General features: G+C 48.7%; 1 protein-coding gene across 31 annotated transcripts in view; it reads right to left on the bottom strand.

Moving 5' to 3' along the window:
• KALRN (kalirin RhoGEF kinase) overlaps positions 1 to 15,405 on the bottom strand; it is a 695,174-nt gene that overhangs the window by 144,834 nt on the left and 534,935 nt on the right. For all 31 annotated transcript variants that reach the window (XM_084990933.1, XM_084990932.1, XM_084990931.1 and 28 more), the window contains one exon: positions 5,211 to 5,457. In XM_084990933.1, the coding sequence (XP_084847059.1) occupies positions 5,211 to 5,457 (247 nt within the window). The remainder of the gene's footprint in view (positions 1 to 5,210; positions 5,458 to 15,405) is intronic.

The raw sequence follows: 15,405 nt of genomic DNA on the forward strand, positions 1-15,405 counted from the left end.
AGGGACAACTCTGAGTTCTTAACCACTAGGCCACCAGGGAATTCCTTAGCTGTGTTATCCTTAAATAAAATTGCGTAGACTAGCATAGAAATCTATTCCCATCCTTGTTCATCATACTTCCGCTCATAATTTTGTTTTCTGAAGGGGTGAGTTCTGAATTTCAAAGGATGTCCACATTCTTCCCCTCCTCCCAGCCACTGGCAACCACCACTTCATTTTCTTTTTTCTTTTTTGTCTTTGTGCCTTTTCTAGGGCTGCACCAGCAGCATATGGAGGTTCCCAGGCTAGGGGTCTAATTAGAGCTGTAGCTGCCGGCCTACACCAGAGACACAGCAACACAGCAACGCAGGATCCAAGCCGAGTCTGTGACCTACACCACAGCTCATGGCAACGCTGGATCCTTAACCCACTGAGCAAGGCCAGGGATCGAACCCGCAACCTCATGGTTCCTAGTCGGATTCGCTAACCACTGAGCCACGACGGGAACTCCCCCACTTCATTTTCTATCTATGAATTTGGCTGCTATGGAGCTGCCTCACATGGTGGGATCATACTGTATCTGTCCTTTTGCGTCTGGCTTATTTCACTTAGCATATAATGTCTGTAAAGTTCATCCATGTTGTAGCATGTGTCAGATTTTCCTTCTGTTTTAAGACTAAACAACAGCCCACTGTATGTGTATGCCACATTTTGTTCACCCAGGCATTGGTTGATGGACATCTGGGCTACTTCTACCTTTGCTATGAACATGGCAATACCAATGTATCTTGGAGTCCCTGCTTTCAATTCTTTGGGATATACACCCAGCAGGGCAATTGCTGGCTCATACGGTAATTCTATGTTTAATTTTTTGAGGGATCCCATACTGTTTGCCGCAGCACTCCACGATTTTACTTTTCCACCATTGGGGCGCCAGAGTTTCCAATGTGTCTGCAGCCTCACCCACACCTGTTATTTTCTGTGGCTTGTGAAAAAAATACCAGCCTTCCTGATGGGGATAAAGAGGTTTCTCACTGCAGTACTGATTTTCAGTTCCCTCATGACCTGGGATGTTGTTGCCTGTCTTTCCATGGGCTCATTGGCATTTGTGTATCTTCTTTGGAGAAATGTCTATTCAAGTTCTTTGTCCATTTGATTTTATTTTGTGGCTGCACCCACGACATATGGAAGTTCCCAGGCCAGGGACTGAATCTGAGCCGCACCTGCAACCTATGCCACAGCTGCAGCAATGCTGGATCCTTAAACCACCGTGCTGGGCTGGGGATCAAACCCACAGCTCCTTGCAACTGGAGAGGCTGCTGTTGGATTCTTAACGCACTGTGTCAAAGCAGAAACTCCCCTTTGTCCATTTTGAAATGGAACTGTTTCTCTGTGGATGAGTTGTAGTTCTTCATATAACTGTCTATGAACCCCTTCCAGTGGATTCGTAAATACCTCTGAAGCCTGACCCTCGGGGGGAGCCAAACCCTCAAAGTAGTGACTCTCAATCTTCATGGAACATTCAAATTATCAAGGAACTTAAAAAAATACTGATGCCCACTCCCTTGGTGGCTCTGAATTAATTGGTTTGGGGGGGGTGTGAGGCATCAATATTTCTTAATGTCTCCTCCAGGTGGTTCTAAGATGCAACCAGAATTGAAACCACCGGCTACACAGTCTTTGTCCCTTGGGAGGCACTGCCTCGCCACTTACTGCTGAGAAAGTGTGAGGGGATTAGGAGGAGGAATGCCTGGGTCCCACAGGGCCCAACCCCTGGGAGAAGCTCTACAATGTCAGCGGGGCAGTAAAGTAACAGGAAAGGCAGCTGCCCCACGTTGTCGCTCAGCCCTGTCATCAGTCCTGCCACAGGCATATCAAGAGGAAACAAGCAGCCACTGTCTCCTGAGAAGGCACAGGAGGGAAAGACTGGAGAAGGGCCCACAGCTACACGGAAGCCCCGCGGGCAGAATGTGTGAGGCAGAGCCCCCGGGAAAGGAGGTGGGAGCCCTGACTCTCCTCCAGCTCTGCTACCAAGTCCCCCTGTGGCTTCAGGGAAGTCACCTTGCTTTCCTATGCCTGAAGGTGCCCCTGCAAGAGAGGAAACTAGCTGGTGCAGTGGTTCTCAACCTTGCAGTCCCTTGCATTCACCTGAGGAACATTTAGAACCCACTGACCCTGAGGCCCATTCTGCAAACTGACCCCCCATTGCTCTAGGCAGGGCCTGGGCTTTGTCATTTGGTCAAGCTTCCAGGGGATTCTAGGCAGCCAGGGTTGAGAGCCCCAGTCCAGGGGGGCTGACACTGCAGGGTTCTTTTGCCTCTGTTTCTGGGGGTGGCAGCTGTGGCCTGAGCACTCACACGGCCTTCAGCACATCACACAGACACTTCCCTGTTTCTCACAGCCCAAAGGAGCACTGGCCTGATGCTCTCGCAAAGGTTCAGAGGACCCGTTGCCTTCTGAGGATTGAAAAAGCCATGGATCCTGACCTCCAGTGACACTGGAGGAGGCCCTGTCCTGTTCCACAGCCTCCAGAAGAACGTCTTATCAGGCATAACTTGGAAGGTGGAGTGCCCGCTGGGGACCATCCCTCTGAGGGAGGAGAAGGCCAGGGGGCTGGCAGGCAGCCAGCTGGATGGGAGAAGGAACAGCTTACCGAACCTCTGCTAAGAGGCCAACACTCCAGGCCGGCCTGGAGAGAGGCAGGGGCTCTCCCTGCGAGCATGCCTACATCCAGATGAGGCCTCGTGAGGGCTGGAAGGGTGCTCTGTGGAGAACAGAGACCTAAGCCTGACTGCTGGGAGTTGGGCACCTGTGGGTCCTGAGCCCACGCAGGTGAGAGCTCACAGGGGACACCTGATGGGTTTATGCTTGCAGAGGGCACAGAGCCTGCAAACAGGAGGAGCCAAGGCAGTGGGTGATAGGCCCTGGGATGGTGCCTGTAAAAAGCCAGGAGAGTGGCTGAATTAGCTGGAAATTCCCTGGCACCCTCCCTGCTTTCTCTCCTGCCTGTTTGACATTCTTATTCTCTGCTTCCATTTTCAGTTAACTCTCCACCAACACCCCTCCCTCTGAACGCCTCCACCTCCGATCTCTAGAGGGACCACAGATCACACTGGCTCTGCTTTCTGCATCTCTGTTCTGGGTCTGTTCCCGCCCAACTGCACCAGAGGGAGCCCCATCCAGGGCGGGTCAGGGAGGGGATGCACCCAGTCAGAGACCAGGCAGGCCAGCCTAGGGCAAGAAGTTTCAAGTCTTCCTTTGAAGTCAAATTCTTCCTGATGGACCACCTCACCCTTGGAGATCTATGACCGCTCAGCCCTCCCCAGCTCATACATTTCTGCTTTAGGGTTTTGTCTCTGAAGATGGGAGTTTTTAGTTCTCTTGCTTAATAATCTATGGTAAGTGATATTATAACTTAATGTGACAGCTAAGATGGACTGAGTGCCAGGCACTGTTCTAATGTTTTGTATATACTGTCATTTCACTCGCACAATTCTAACCCCTTTGTGGCCCATTTTCCCCCTAGTGAGACTCCAAACAGAACCATACTCCTGGGATGCCCTGCTTTTCCCTTCCCTGCTATCAGGAGCTCCTCTGGTGCTGCTTCAAAGGGCTGAGGAGCTACATCTGCAATTAGAGTCCATACGATTTCCTGACACGATTCCTCCTTAGTCTTCAAAGTTAAGGGGGAGAAGTGGGTGTGGGAGAGGGGAGCACAAGTGTGTGTGTGTGTGTGTGTGTGTGTGCACGGAGGAGACTGGTTTTAGGGGCCATTCCCCTGACAAAACCCCCCCCCCGAGAGGCCCATGGAAGAGGAAGGCAGTGCTAATAATGCAATCTGCTAGCGCCACCTTGTGGAGGAAATCAGGCTTTGGCGATGGACCGGATAGAATTCCAGAAATATTTCACAACTTATTTACTCTGTAGGATCAATACGTCTCCATGCTGACTCCTGTCCCTGACTCCCGACAGAACCAGGCCCCTCCCCCTTCCCATTCCATAAATATCCAGCACAGGTCTGCATGGAAACCTTGATGTAAACTGACCAGTTAAAAAATGAAGCTCAGAACTAAGAACTCTGTGTCTCTCACTCTCTGGGCCTGCTCTTCAATATAAAACGAGCCACTTCAAGGTCCCCACCAGTGGCTGCCAGAGTTGAGTGTGAACTGGAGTTCCCTGGGGACTTGTGGCCCCGACCCCAGCATTTCTGGCCCAGTAGGTCCGGAGTGAGGTCTGAGAATTTGCATTTCTAACCGTTCCCAGGGGATGCTGAGGCTGCCAATCCAGAGACACCTGGACTGAATCCAGAAGAATCACCCAGAAGAATCACCATTGTCAGTAGTTCAGTCTCCCCAGTGTGAGGAAAAAGTGAATAAACAAGCATATGGCAGCAACACAGAACTTAGGTAAAACCAGGAGCCAAGGCTCCAGGGATTTGTCCACCAAAGGCACCTGAAGGAGTGTCCCAGAGCCCCGCAGGGCTGAGGGGAGGCTCAAATCTGACTCAGTTATGCTGTGTGCTGCCCCTGGGGTTTGTTGGGTCCTTTGTGAGGCATGAGCACCTGGGTGGGGGTTGGGGACCACGAAGCCTGCAGTAACTGTGAAGGGGCGGGGCTCAGTGGAGAAAGGAGGAGTCTAGGCTTTTGGCCAGGAGCAGAAGAGGACCTTTCCAGATGTTGGGTGATTCAGTGGCAGAGTTAGAAGAGATCTTAGGCGTCATCTAAGTCAATCTTCATTTTGAAGATGAGACCAACTCAGCAAGGTTAAATGATTTTCCCAAAGTCACACAGCAATTCCATAGCTCTTTCTTTCTTTCTTTTTTTTTTTTAAAGGGCCACCCCCCGGCTGGCATATGGAAGTTCCCAGGCTAGGGGTCTAAACTGAAGCTGCAGCTGCTGCCTATGCCACAGCCATAGCAATATAGGATCCGAGCAGCATCCGTGACCTACACCACAGCTCAGGATAATCCAGATCCCTCACCCACTGAAGGAGCCAGGGATCGAACCTGCATCCTCATGGATACTACTCGGATTCGTCGCCCCGCCAGGACGGGAACTCCTCCGTAACTCTTTCTCTTTAAGCTCCCAGCCCGCTCTCTTCACAAGTAGGTCCCAGAGAAATCGTGCATGGTCAGCACGGCTTCCTGAGACAGCTAAGTGCCACGTTGCTCTTCAGTGAGAGTGGCCAGCGCCCCAGAGGCCTCTGTCAACCCCACCCCCAACTCCCCCTACCTTTCACCAAGGGGAAGAAGCAGTCCATCTCCACGCTGCTTCGGGAGTGGGAGATGCACAGGGCGCTGCTGGGGACCAGGCCCTCCTGGGGGGGGCTCCGCTCCGTGGTGCGGACCAGACACCAGCCCGGTCTCTCGCTCGGCCGCTCCAGCAGCTCCACGGTCTGTCCCACTTGGATGCTCAGCTCGCTACTGTGGCCCGCGTTGAAGTCCTGGAGGACCACAGTCAATTCGCAGCCGCCAGAGAGCTTGGGGGTGCGGTAGGTTCAGAGCAAAAGAGGACATGGAGGAAGGAGGCAGAGGTGGAGGGGGAAGTAAGTGGGGGCAGAGTGGGCATGAGAGCAGAGGAGAGGAGGAAAACAGAAAAGATGGGGTTCAGGGTGCAGAGAAGGCAGAAGATGGGAGAGGAAGTTGGGAACAGGAAAGAAAAGAGGAAAAAACAAGAAATTAACAAAGTGTCATTCAATCACTTAGCCATTCTAGCCGCAGTAACAGTCTGCAGCCTGCCCAGAATTTGCTCCCAATTTCTTCTTGTTTGGTTGGAGTTATTTTCCTTCTTTCTTTCTTTTTTTTTTTTTCTTTTGTCTTTTTTAGGTCTGCAGCCATGGCATCCCCGGGCTAGGGACTGAATCAGAGCTGCAGCTGAGGACTATGCCAGAGCCATAGCCACAGCAATGCAGATTCAAGCCATATCTGTGACCTACACCGCAGACTGCAGCAACGCCAGATCCTTAGCCCCCTGAGCGAGGCCAGGGATTGAACCCGCATCCTTCTTAACCTGCTGAACCACAACAGGAACTCCCTTTCCCTGATTTCTTTACCAAGTTTCCAGCTAATTGTTTCCTTCACCTCTTTCCCCAGGATGTCCCTTTACTTCTTCCAAGGGTTCTGCCTTGTGTCCCATGCCTGCCTGTTACTGCCACCCCTCAGACTCTTCTGGGTATCATTGCTAACACTCTCACTCTCACTTGATTCAAGTTGGTATTGGGAATAATGAAAAAGGCCACCACCCTTCCTTCTGGGCCCTGCAACTTTTGCCACCCCCCCCACCCCCCACCCCCCCCCCCCCCCCGCCGCTGGTGCCATTAGCATAAAATGGAGGCACTAGTGACAGGAAAAAAGAGTAAGTCCTCTACTCAAAGGCAGAAGCAGGAGACTGTTTATCTGGAAGGGGAATAGCTCTGCTTCCTGCTGACTTGGCCACTGGGGACCATGAGGAAGAGCAGGAAGACGGGAAGAGAAGAAGAAGGGGCACATCTTTCTTAGGAGCCATCCTTGGGGCTCCAGCCTGTCCTCCCCCAGGCCTGGCACCACTTCTGGGGCAGAACCAGTAAGACCAGGCATAGAGTCCCCAAGACAGGAACACGCTCTACTGGTTGAACCTGAGACTTTCACTCTCACCACGAGGAAACCCTTAGTTAGTCCTTTTTCTTCTAGAACTCAGCACAAAGCCTCCTTGGAAGAGCTGCTGCCCTTAGGGGCAGGGTGAGGAGGGAGGGGTGGGAGGCCTAGGGGCCACCTCAGCAGCCTGTTGTCGAAGGGTCAGGGGGAAAGCCCCCACCAGCTCCAGGGAGCTCTCCTTCAGGCTGTGTTGCCAGAGGCCAGCTCTGGTAGCCAGGGAGTGTACACTTTCCCAAAGGAGAGGGATGGACGTTGGCTTTTGCAATGGAGACAGCCTCTTTGTCCCTTCTTTCAGGGCCTGGACTGCTCAAATTTTATTGGCATAAGTGGTTGATTATATAGACAGTTTTTCACTACAGATTACATCACAGTGTTAAAAGTACATTGGTTAACTTTTACATGGTACAGCAGCTATACATCACGTCCTAACATCTTTGTCTTAACTAAATTTAGTGAGTACAATTTAAGGGCAATTAGGTACAATACATCATGCGGAAAGGAGGAGACTCAGTACAAATCATCCCATGGCCAGCAAGTCTCCACAAGTTGAAGAGGTCACGGACACAAGAATTTGGCATTCACAAATCTTGTTTTTAGACTGGTGCTTATCTTTAAAGTGTTATGGCAAGGAGACAGTGTAAGAAAATATAAACCAACTTAACCAGCTATCACTTAAAAGCTTCTATAACTCATAGCTAGGTGTCTTTTGGTCAAGAATAATATATGTCTAACTTCTATGAACCTCATTAAAATCCTAACTCTAAAGTTTACTATATAACTAGTTAGTAGATAAACACTATGTTTTTAATTAAGTTGGATTTAAATAGGGGAAAGTCCTTTAGAATGAAATTTTTATTATATTCTCGTTGCAATTTTGTTAAATCACAAATCACCACAGGAAAATAAGAATGGAAAATAAGAATAATAAGTAAATAATCAGGAAAGACTGAGGAAAACTGAATAACAAATAAAACAGCAGGAAAGACTAGGTCACCCGAGAAACAACCCATGTTCTCCAGCGCAAACATGGAAATTGCTTTCCCAGAAAAGCCCCAATTCTTCCCCATCAACATCAAAGTGAGAGCTGTGTAACCTGAGGCCTGCCCTCGGCTTGTACCGTGCAGGCAGGCTTTCATCCTGACCAGAGGACCACCTTCGGCTTGTACCGTTCAGGTGAGCTTTTTTCCTGACCAGAAGCCCACCTTCGGCTTGTACCGTTCAGGTGAGCTCCCTTCCTTGGTTAGGAACCTGCCTTCAGGTTTTTCTGCCGTCAGGCAAGGTCCTTGTTTTGCGTTCCTGCATTTTCTCGGCTCCCTGCAAGGCTGCACCTCTCTGGGCTAAGCCTTCAGGGCTGCACTGTCTGTGCCAGCGGCTGCACTGCTGCACTCGTCCAGATATGTTGGGTAGCTATTTCACACACGTTCTGAGAGGCTTCTGCGGAATGGTATGCACAGTGAACCTCGTGGTGCGTAGGGGATGGACAATATGCCCTGGGATCAAAAGCTCAGCATTCAGGGGTGTGAGGATTTCCTATTAAAGGAACTTGAATGGTGCAGTGGGCTTGAAAAGGTTAACCTGATGCATCAGACTGATGGTCACAATACGCCCCATCACCAACCATGGAGCACGGAGCCCACCCTAAACACATTTCCACAGGTGGACACGGTACTGCCGTCTGGGTTAGATCAAGAGAAACTGTAGGGCAGAAGGTGGGAGAAGGAAAGAGAGAGAAGAAATAAACATGCTTTTGGTTCATTTTCTCCATTTGACTTTCCTGGTCTCATGAGGTACACAGAGCCCGCCACCCCACTCTCCCAGTGCCATCTCCCCTAAATGTCATCTAGAGAAGGATGCTGTGGGATGGGAACACCTCAAGTCTGAAGAGGGCTTTTCCAGTGTGTAAAGTACCTTCACATAAATTATCTGCTCCATCTTCATAACAACCAGGGGTTATTACCATCTCCAGCTCTTAGATCAAGACACTGAAGCTCAGAAATGTCAGGATCAGTGATTGGAACATTGAGTATGTGTCAAAGTCACCTAGGGGGTTATCAAAATTGCTGGTGGCTTAACTGGCCCCTCCCCAGCTCCAGCCCCCAGTCACAGATTACAATTCGGGAGGCCTGGGTTAGGGTTCAGAATTTTTTTTTTTTTTTTTTTTTTTTGCTTTTTAGGACTGCACCCATGGTATATGGTATATATATGGAAGTATGTGTGTATATATACACACACACACACACACACACACACCCATGGTATGTATATGGCAGTTCTCAGGCTAGGGGTTGAATTGGAGCTACAGCTGCCACCTTGCTCCACAGCCACAGCAATGCAGGGTCTGAGTCGCATCTGCGACCTACACCACAGCTCATGGCAACTCTGGATCCCTGACCCCCTGAGCAAGGCCAGGGATCAAACCCACATCCTCATGGATACTAGCCAGATTTGTTTCCGCTGTGTCACAATGGGAACTCCCAAGAAATGCATATTTTTAACAAGGAACTTCCCCTACCTCTGAAACTCATAATTCTGAAAAGGGGTCCCTGGTTGACTGTGTGGGAAATAGTGGCTAGATGGTTTTCCATAGTCATTCAGCTGGGCTTGAAGCCAGACCTGGGCAGCAAATCCCATGCTCCTTAAACCATATACCACAGGGCAAATGAAGCACATATACTTAGGTATATTTGTGGTTGGAAGAGGGGGGAGGCAGGTGGAGAGAAGAAATTAAAGGTCTGAGCTATTGGGCCTCTCAGGGTTTGCTTGACCTACATTAGGTCTCTTAAACTTTTGGGGTTGCAATGTATATCTCGACCAGTCTACACTGCAGAGGAATGACTGTATCAATGACACACACATTTTACCCTGATATTCTCTTTAGTTTTTTTTTCTCAGTTGCTGGTGGCAGCCCACTAAATTGATTCCACTTTCCTCTAACGGATCATCTGCAGGATGCTAGGCTAGGTGACCAGGAAATTTCCTTAACTCTGAGAAGTTCTGTCCCTGAGCTTCTATGCCTCTATGGAGGGTGAAATGTGTGCTGGGGTCCAGGGTGAATGGGGCCTGAAATGTAACCTGCCCCCTTTCTGGGGAGGGGTGTGGCCCTCTGCAGACTTTGAGGCAAAACAGAGGGGAGCCTGAGGCTCAGCTGCAAACAGTGCAGCGGGTCATGAGACACAAGGCCCACCACCCTTTGGATGCGTTACAGTCAGATTTACCCATGGGCAGGTAAGGGGGGCCAAGGTGGGGGCAGGAGAGGATAGAGCCTGGCTGTGTGCTTCTTCAGTTCAAAAATCCAGTTTCAGGAGAAACACCACTAGGTGGTGATGTTTGCCTCCCACAGGCTGCCCAGTCCACAGACCAGGTAGGAAGTGGAAGGTGATGGATGGGCATTTCTGTAGTGTTCAAGCTCTAATCCAGCCAAACCCATTATGGGTCAAATATGGGATGGATGTCCTGGTTCCCCTTGGTACCCTGGCCCTTCTCTGCATGCTTTAACTGTCTGCTCTTTCCCCTGCTGCCAGCCGTCTACCCATCAGGACTGTCTTACCTCAGCCTCACCCTCTTTCACCTGCAGGCTTCCCTCTGAAGTCACCCCCTATAGCCCTGACAGCAGGCAGCTTGCTGACTTTCCCTGCACATCAGATGTCCTGCTCCCCAATGAGCTGAGTTATGCTCATCCTCAAGGAAGACAAAGCTATTTCAGATTCTTCTCAATGCATGCATAGCAGAATCACTTTGTTGCGCAGCAGAAATTATCACAAAATTGTAAATCAACTATGCTTCAATAAAACTTTAAAAAATGAAAAAAAGACAACACACATCCACCAAAAAGACTTATATAAGAGCTCTTTTATCATCGTAATACTTCTTCTTCTTCTTGTTTTTTTTTTTTTTTTTTTTTTTGCTTTTTAAGGGCTGCACGCACCTATGACATATGGAAGTTCCCACAGCCACAGCCACAGCAATGCGGGACCCCAGCTGTGTCTGTAACCTATACCACAGCTCATGACAATGTGGGATCCTTAACCCACTGAGCAGGGCCAGGAATCGAACCTGCAACCTAGTCAGGTTTGTTACTGCTGAGCTCCAACAGGAACTCCGATAATCCCAAGTTTTAAACACTGATTTGATTATTTGGATGAATGAGGTAGGCTAGGATATTTAAACCTTCACTCAATAATAAATACTCATCTATTGAAAACCAGCTGCTGTAGAAGATCAAGAGAGCTACCCTCACCTGGACAAGATAGTTTTGAAGGTGCACTGCGTTCTAATCTCAATCTAAGTTTTATATTACAAAGATTTTCCAAATTCACAAGTAAAGGTGCCTTTTAGTTGGGTTCATATGTGTTCATTTTCTAAATTTATTTCACTATCCAATAATGTAAAAAGGAAGAAAATATATTCCTTGGGGGGAACAAAAGCACATAAGAAAATAATAACAACCAAAGGTAAAGGAAATGGTTAATACCAACAACAACAACGAAAAGACAAAGCCAGGATCAGGTGCTCTCTTTAAATAGTTCTCAAGAGAGAAGCATGCCTTGCTGTGAAGACCCTTTTTACTGACAGAAACATTAAAAACTCGACTTTTCCCTCTGTTGGCAGGGTCCCTGTTTCTCTCAGATGACCCCTCAGTAGCCTATTCTTTTGGTCTTTTCATGATACACATTGGGTCTCTTCCACCAGGTCATTGGTTACCCTCTTAATGAACAACCTTCTCATGTGATGGGCATTCTTAGCCCCATTTCCCACCACCTCAGAGGTCAGAGGTGACTCGATGGACACCAGGAAGGGCGACCATACCCTGTTCAATACTCGAAGGCCACATCGTAGTTTTACTGTATATTTTTAAACTCTCTGCGGTGGATGCTTAACCTCCAAGCTAGGAGTTTGATCCTGCTCCAGATTCTAAACCCAAACTTATTCCTGTGGGAGAAATGCTGGGAACCTTGAGCTGACAGCACAGGCTCAGCATGAGCTCAGGTGTGTTGGAGTCTTCTCTGACCTTGAACCCCTTTTCTGTAATCTCTCACCTTTCTCCCTTCACAGTGTCCCCGACTCCAGGAATCAGGTGCAGTCTGGCCGTGGCGTGAGTCTCTGGGTGAGACCTGCTAAACCTCTTGGATGCCAACTGCTTCCTGCATCTCCTGCCATTGTCCCTGAGCCAGTGTCTGATTCTTTCCCTTCCTTTCACAGCCTCCTCCTTTCTGTGTATAGCCATTCTCAAAGGAGTGGTTCCGGGAGTTCCCGTCATGGCGCAGCGGTTAAGGAATTCGACTAGGAACCATGAGGTTGAGGGTTCAGTCCCTGCCCTTGCTCAGTGGGTTAAGGATCCGGCGTTGCCATGAGCTGTGGTGTAGGTTGCAGACTCGGCTTGGATCTCGCGTTGCTGTGGCTCTGGTGTAGGCCGGGGGCTACAGCTCCAATTAGACCCCTAGCCTGGGAACCTCCATGTGCCGCAGAAGCGGCCCAAAGAAATAGCAAAAAGACAAAAAGAAAAAAAAAAAAAAAAAAAAAGAGTGGTTCCCCTCCTGCCAATCCCTGGAGGGCAGGTTTCCATCCTCCATCCTCTGCGATGCTTCCCAGAGGGCAGGAGGAGCACCTCAGGGCCTCACAGTCCTTCTGCTCCTCTGTGACCACCATGTCGCCTCCTTTCCAGCATATGTCACTACACGCCACAGGAGACTTCAGAACCGCCCTTGGTTCTTGCTCATATTCGCCAGAAACTATTGCTTTCATTTTGGTTCATTTTTGCTTGGTTACCACTTGGAGATTAACCGAATCTCCTTCTTGTGTACACAGTGTGAGCTGGATTACTTCATGAGCTTTCCCACATCATAGAACATGATTGTTCCCTGCAGGGTTTCCAGTGACATTCAGAAATGTACGCCTATACCCCACCCAGCATTCCACTGTGGTCACCTCAGGGCCTCTGCTTCTGTGTGTTCCGCTAACCCGATTCTCCCCAGGCAGCATTGCCTAGTGGTAAGGGCAGGGGCTCTGCAGCCCCTCACCAGCTGTGGGACCAGGGGCAAGTTATTAAACATCTTGGCCTCAGTTTGCTCATCTGTAGAATGGGGGTAATCACCTACTTCATAGGTTGCTATAAAGATTAAATGAGACAATACTTTTAAAGTGTTAGATGAGGTAATACTTTAAAAATACTTTTAAAGCACTTAGGACACTGCCTTGAGCGGAGTTAGCTTTCCGAATGTTGGTTTAAAAATAAATTCTAGCAGTATTAATAAGTTATTGTTATTTAAATTTTGAAGGGAAAGTTGGGAGTAGAGAAGAAATAGGAAAGAGAAATAAATTTGATTAAAAATTTGTCTGGGAGTAGATTGTACTAGATGTACATAGGTCTGTATATTGTTATGTAATGATTATGTAATGAATTATCACATAATTATTATGTCATGCATTATTACATAAATGAATACTTTTTTCTTTTAAAAAAAGTCTTAATGGAGTCTTGCCCTGACTCTGACCAACTAGAAGAACTAGCCCCAGCTCTCTAGGGAATGCAGACACCTTTAAGGGTTCTCCAAGTCAGCACACGTGCTTTTTCTATTAAAAAAAAAGGGGGTGGTGGGACCCCAGATTCACTAATGGAAAATTAAGACTCTCTCCTGCCCTTTTTTTTTTTTTTTTGCTTTTTAGGGCCGCACCCACGGCATATGGAGGTTCCCAGGCTAGGGGTCTAATCGGAGCCATGGCTGCTGCCCTACACCACAGCCACAGCAAGGCGGGATCTGAGTCGCATCTGCAACCTACACAACTCACAGCTGGATCCTTTTTTTTTTTTGGAAAAGCAAAAAAGAGATTTATTAAGGCATCAGAGGGGCACGGGCTGAGCTCAAGATGGTGCCAGCTGTGACTGTGAGGAGGTGCTAAGCTTATAAAGGACCTGTGGCTGGAGTTCATGGCAGAAACATGTGGCAGGAATGACAAAGAAGGAGGAGGGAAGGCCAAGGGAGCAGTAGGTGGGGAGGGGTAGGTGGTCGAGCCAGTGACAGAAGGCAGTTAATCCTTGTCGGTGGTTAATCTATGCTCCACATTCTGGGAAAGGGTGTAGGTCTTGTGCTGGGCTGTACCCATGTTCACAGCAGGTCTCCAAGGCCAACAGTCCCATTCGGGGTGTGGGGTCTGTCTCCATCCTCCAGGGAACCTATCACTTCCTTTTTCTACGTTTTCTATAGGTAAAATTTTCTTTCTCCTGATAGCTTTCTTGTTTGATTTTTGTAGTTTGATATGCATACATGTAGCTTTTTGGCATTTATCCCAATTGGTATTTTGTGAGCTTCTTGGATCTGTGGTTTGGGGGTTTGTCCTTAATTTGGAAAATTCTCAGCCATCACTCCTTCAGATAGTTCTTATATTAACTATGTTTCCTTATTTTCTGGGTCCTTGCTGCTTGGCATCTTGAGCCCCTCTGACTGGGGAGAGACTTCCCTCCCAGGGTTAGCTAATTCCTAGAGATGGCTAACATCCCACCCAGGAGTACATCTTTTATACACAAATCAATCATTCCAGAGCCCATACCCCCAGCTACCTCCTGTCTTGGACTCTCACCTCAAGGCCACCTCTTCCCCTGCCCTAGTCACCAAGGGGCCAAGTACCAGACAATTCAGGACAGCTCCTACGCCCCCTGAAATCATTTAAACTACACGAATCCTAAGCCTGCTTAACTTGCCTCACCTCTTCCTTCCCTTGTAAACCAATCAAGGCTCCAGTCCACATTTTCCTTCTGCTCCCTCTGCCTCCTGACTGACCCTGGTGCTTCCCCACGCGCCCCTCAGGGCATGTGCCCCCTCCTCTTGGGAACTGTGAATAATAAGCTTTTTTTTTTTTTTTTTTAATGGCAGTCATTCTGGTCACATTATACCTGAATAATAATAAAACATATATATATATATTTGTCTTTTTAGGGCCACACTCGAGGCATATGGAGATTCCCAGGGTAGGGGTCAAATCAGAGCTACAGCTGCTGGCCACAGCCACATCACAGCTGGATCCTTAACCCAATGAGCGAGGCCAGGGATCAAACCTGCATCCTCATGGATGCTAGTCAGATTCGTTTCCACTGTGCCACAACGGGAACTCCCTGCCTTTCCATTCTGCCTTGCTTTCCATGAAGCCTCTATCTGAAGAGGTTCTCCTTCCCCATGAGCCTAATGAGCACAACGCCTGCCACCCAAGCCTGCTGATGACTGTGGACATCCATTTCCCACACGGCTTTCCCAAGCTCTTGGATCTGATGCCCTGACAGATAAGGAATCCTGCTCAAGAGCACCCATCAAATAAGTCAGACCTTCTGCTCTCCTGGCTGCCTGCCCTCCAACTCCCTCCATCTAATCCTTCATCAACACTCAGGCAGTGCCAGGCTAGACGTCTGTGAACTGACATCTGCATGTGAACAGCAACTCAGGAGGCAAAGCTGATCTAGACCATGTGAAGCTGGAAGGTGTCTACTTGGTACAGTTTAAAGGATACTGGGAAGGCCTGCCAACTCCTATTCAAAATTGTCCTTCTCCCGCCAACACCCCCTGCAACTGCTGCCAGTGACTGGAGCCCACCATCAGAGATTAATTTCATTTCATTATGTCATGTCCCTGACCATGAGATGCCTCAAAGCGGACCATATTTACGATTCCCTTCCAAGCAGAAAGACAGAAGCATCATACAGATGACAGACCGCTGTATTCCTCTGACTTGAAGCATGAAAATGTTCACAACACTATTTTTTAATGAGAAAAATTTCACAATGACAACACTGAAAAGCCCCTAACACT

The sequence above is a fragment of the Sus scrofa genome, chromosome 13 (assembly GCF_054392235.1).
Source record: "Sus scrofa isolate SSC_HxYL_T2T_F1_AM1 chromosome 13, Sscrofa_HxYL_maternal_Yorkshire_Landrace_v2.0, whole genome shotgun sequence".
NCBI lineage: Eukaryota > Metazoa > Chordata > Mammalia > Artiodactyla > Suidae > Sus > Sus scrofa.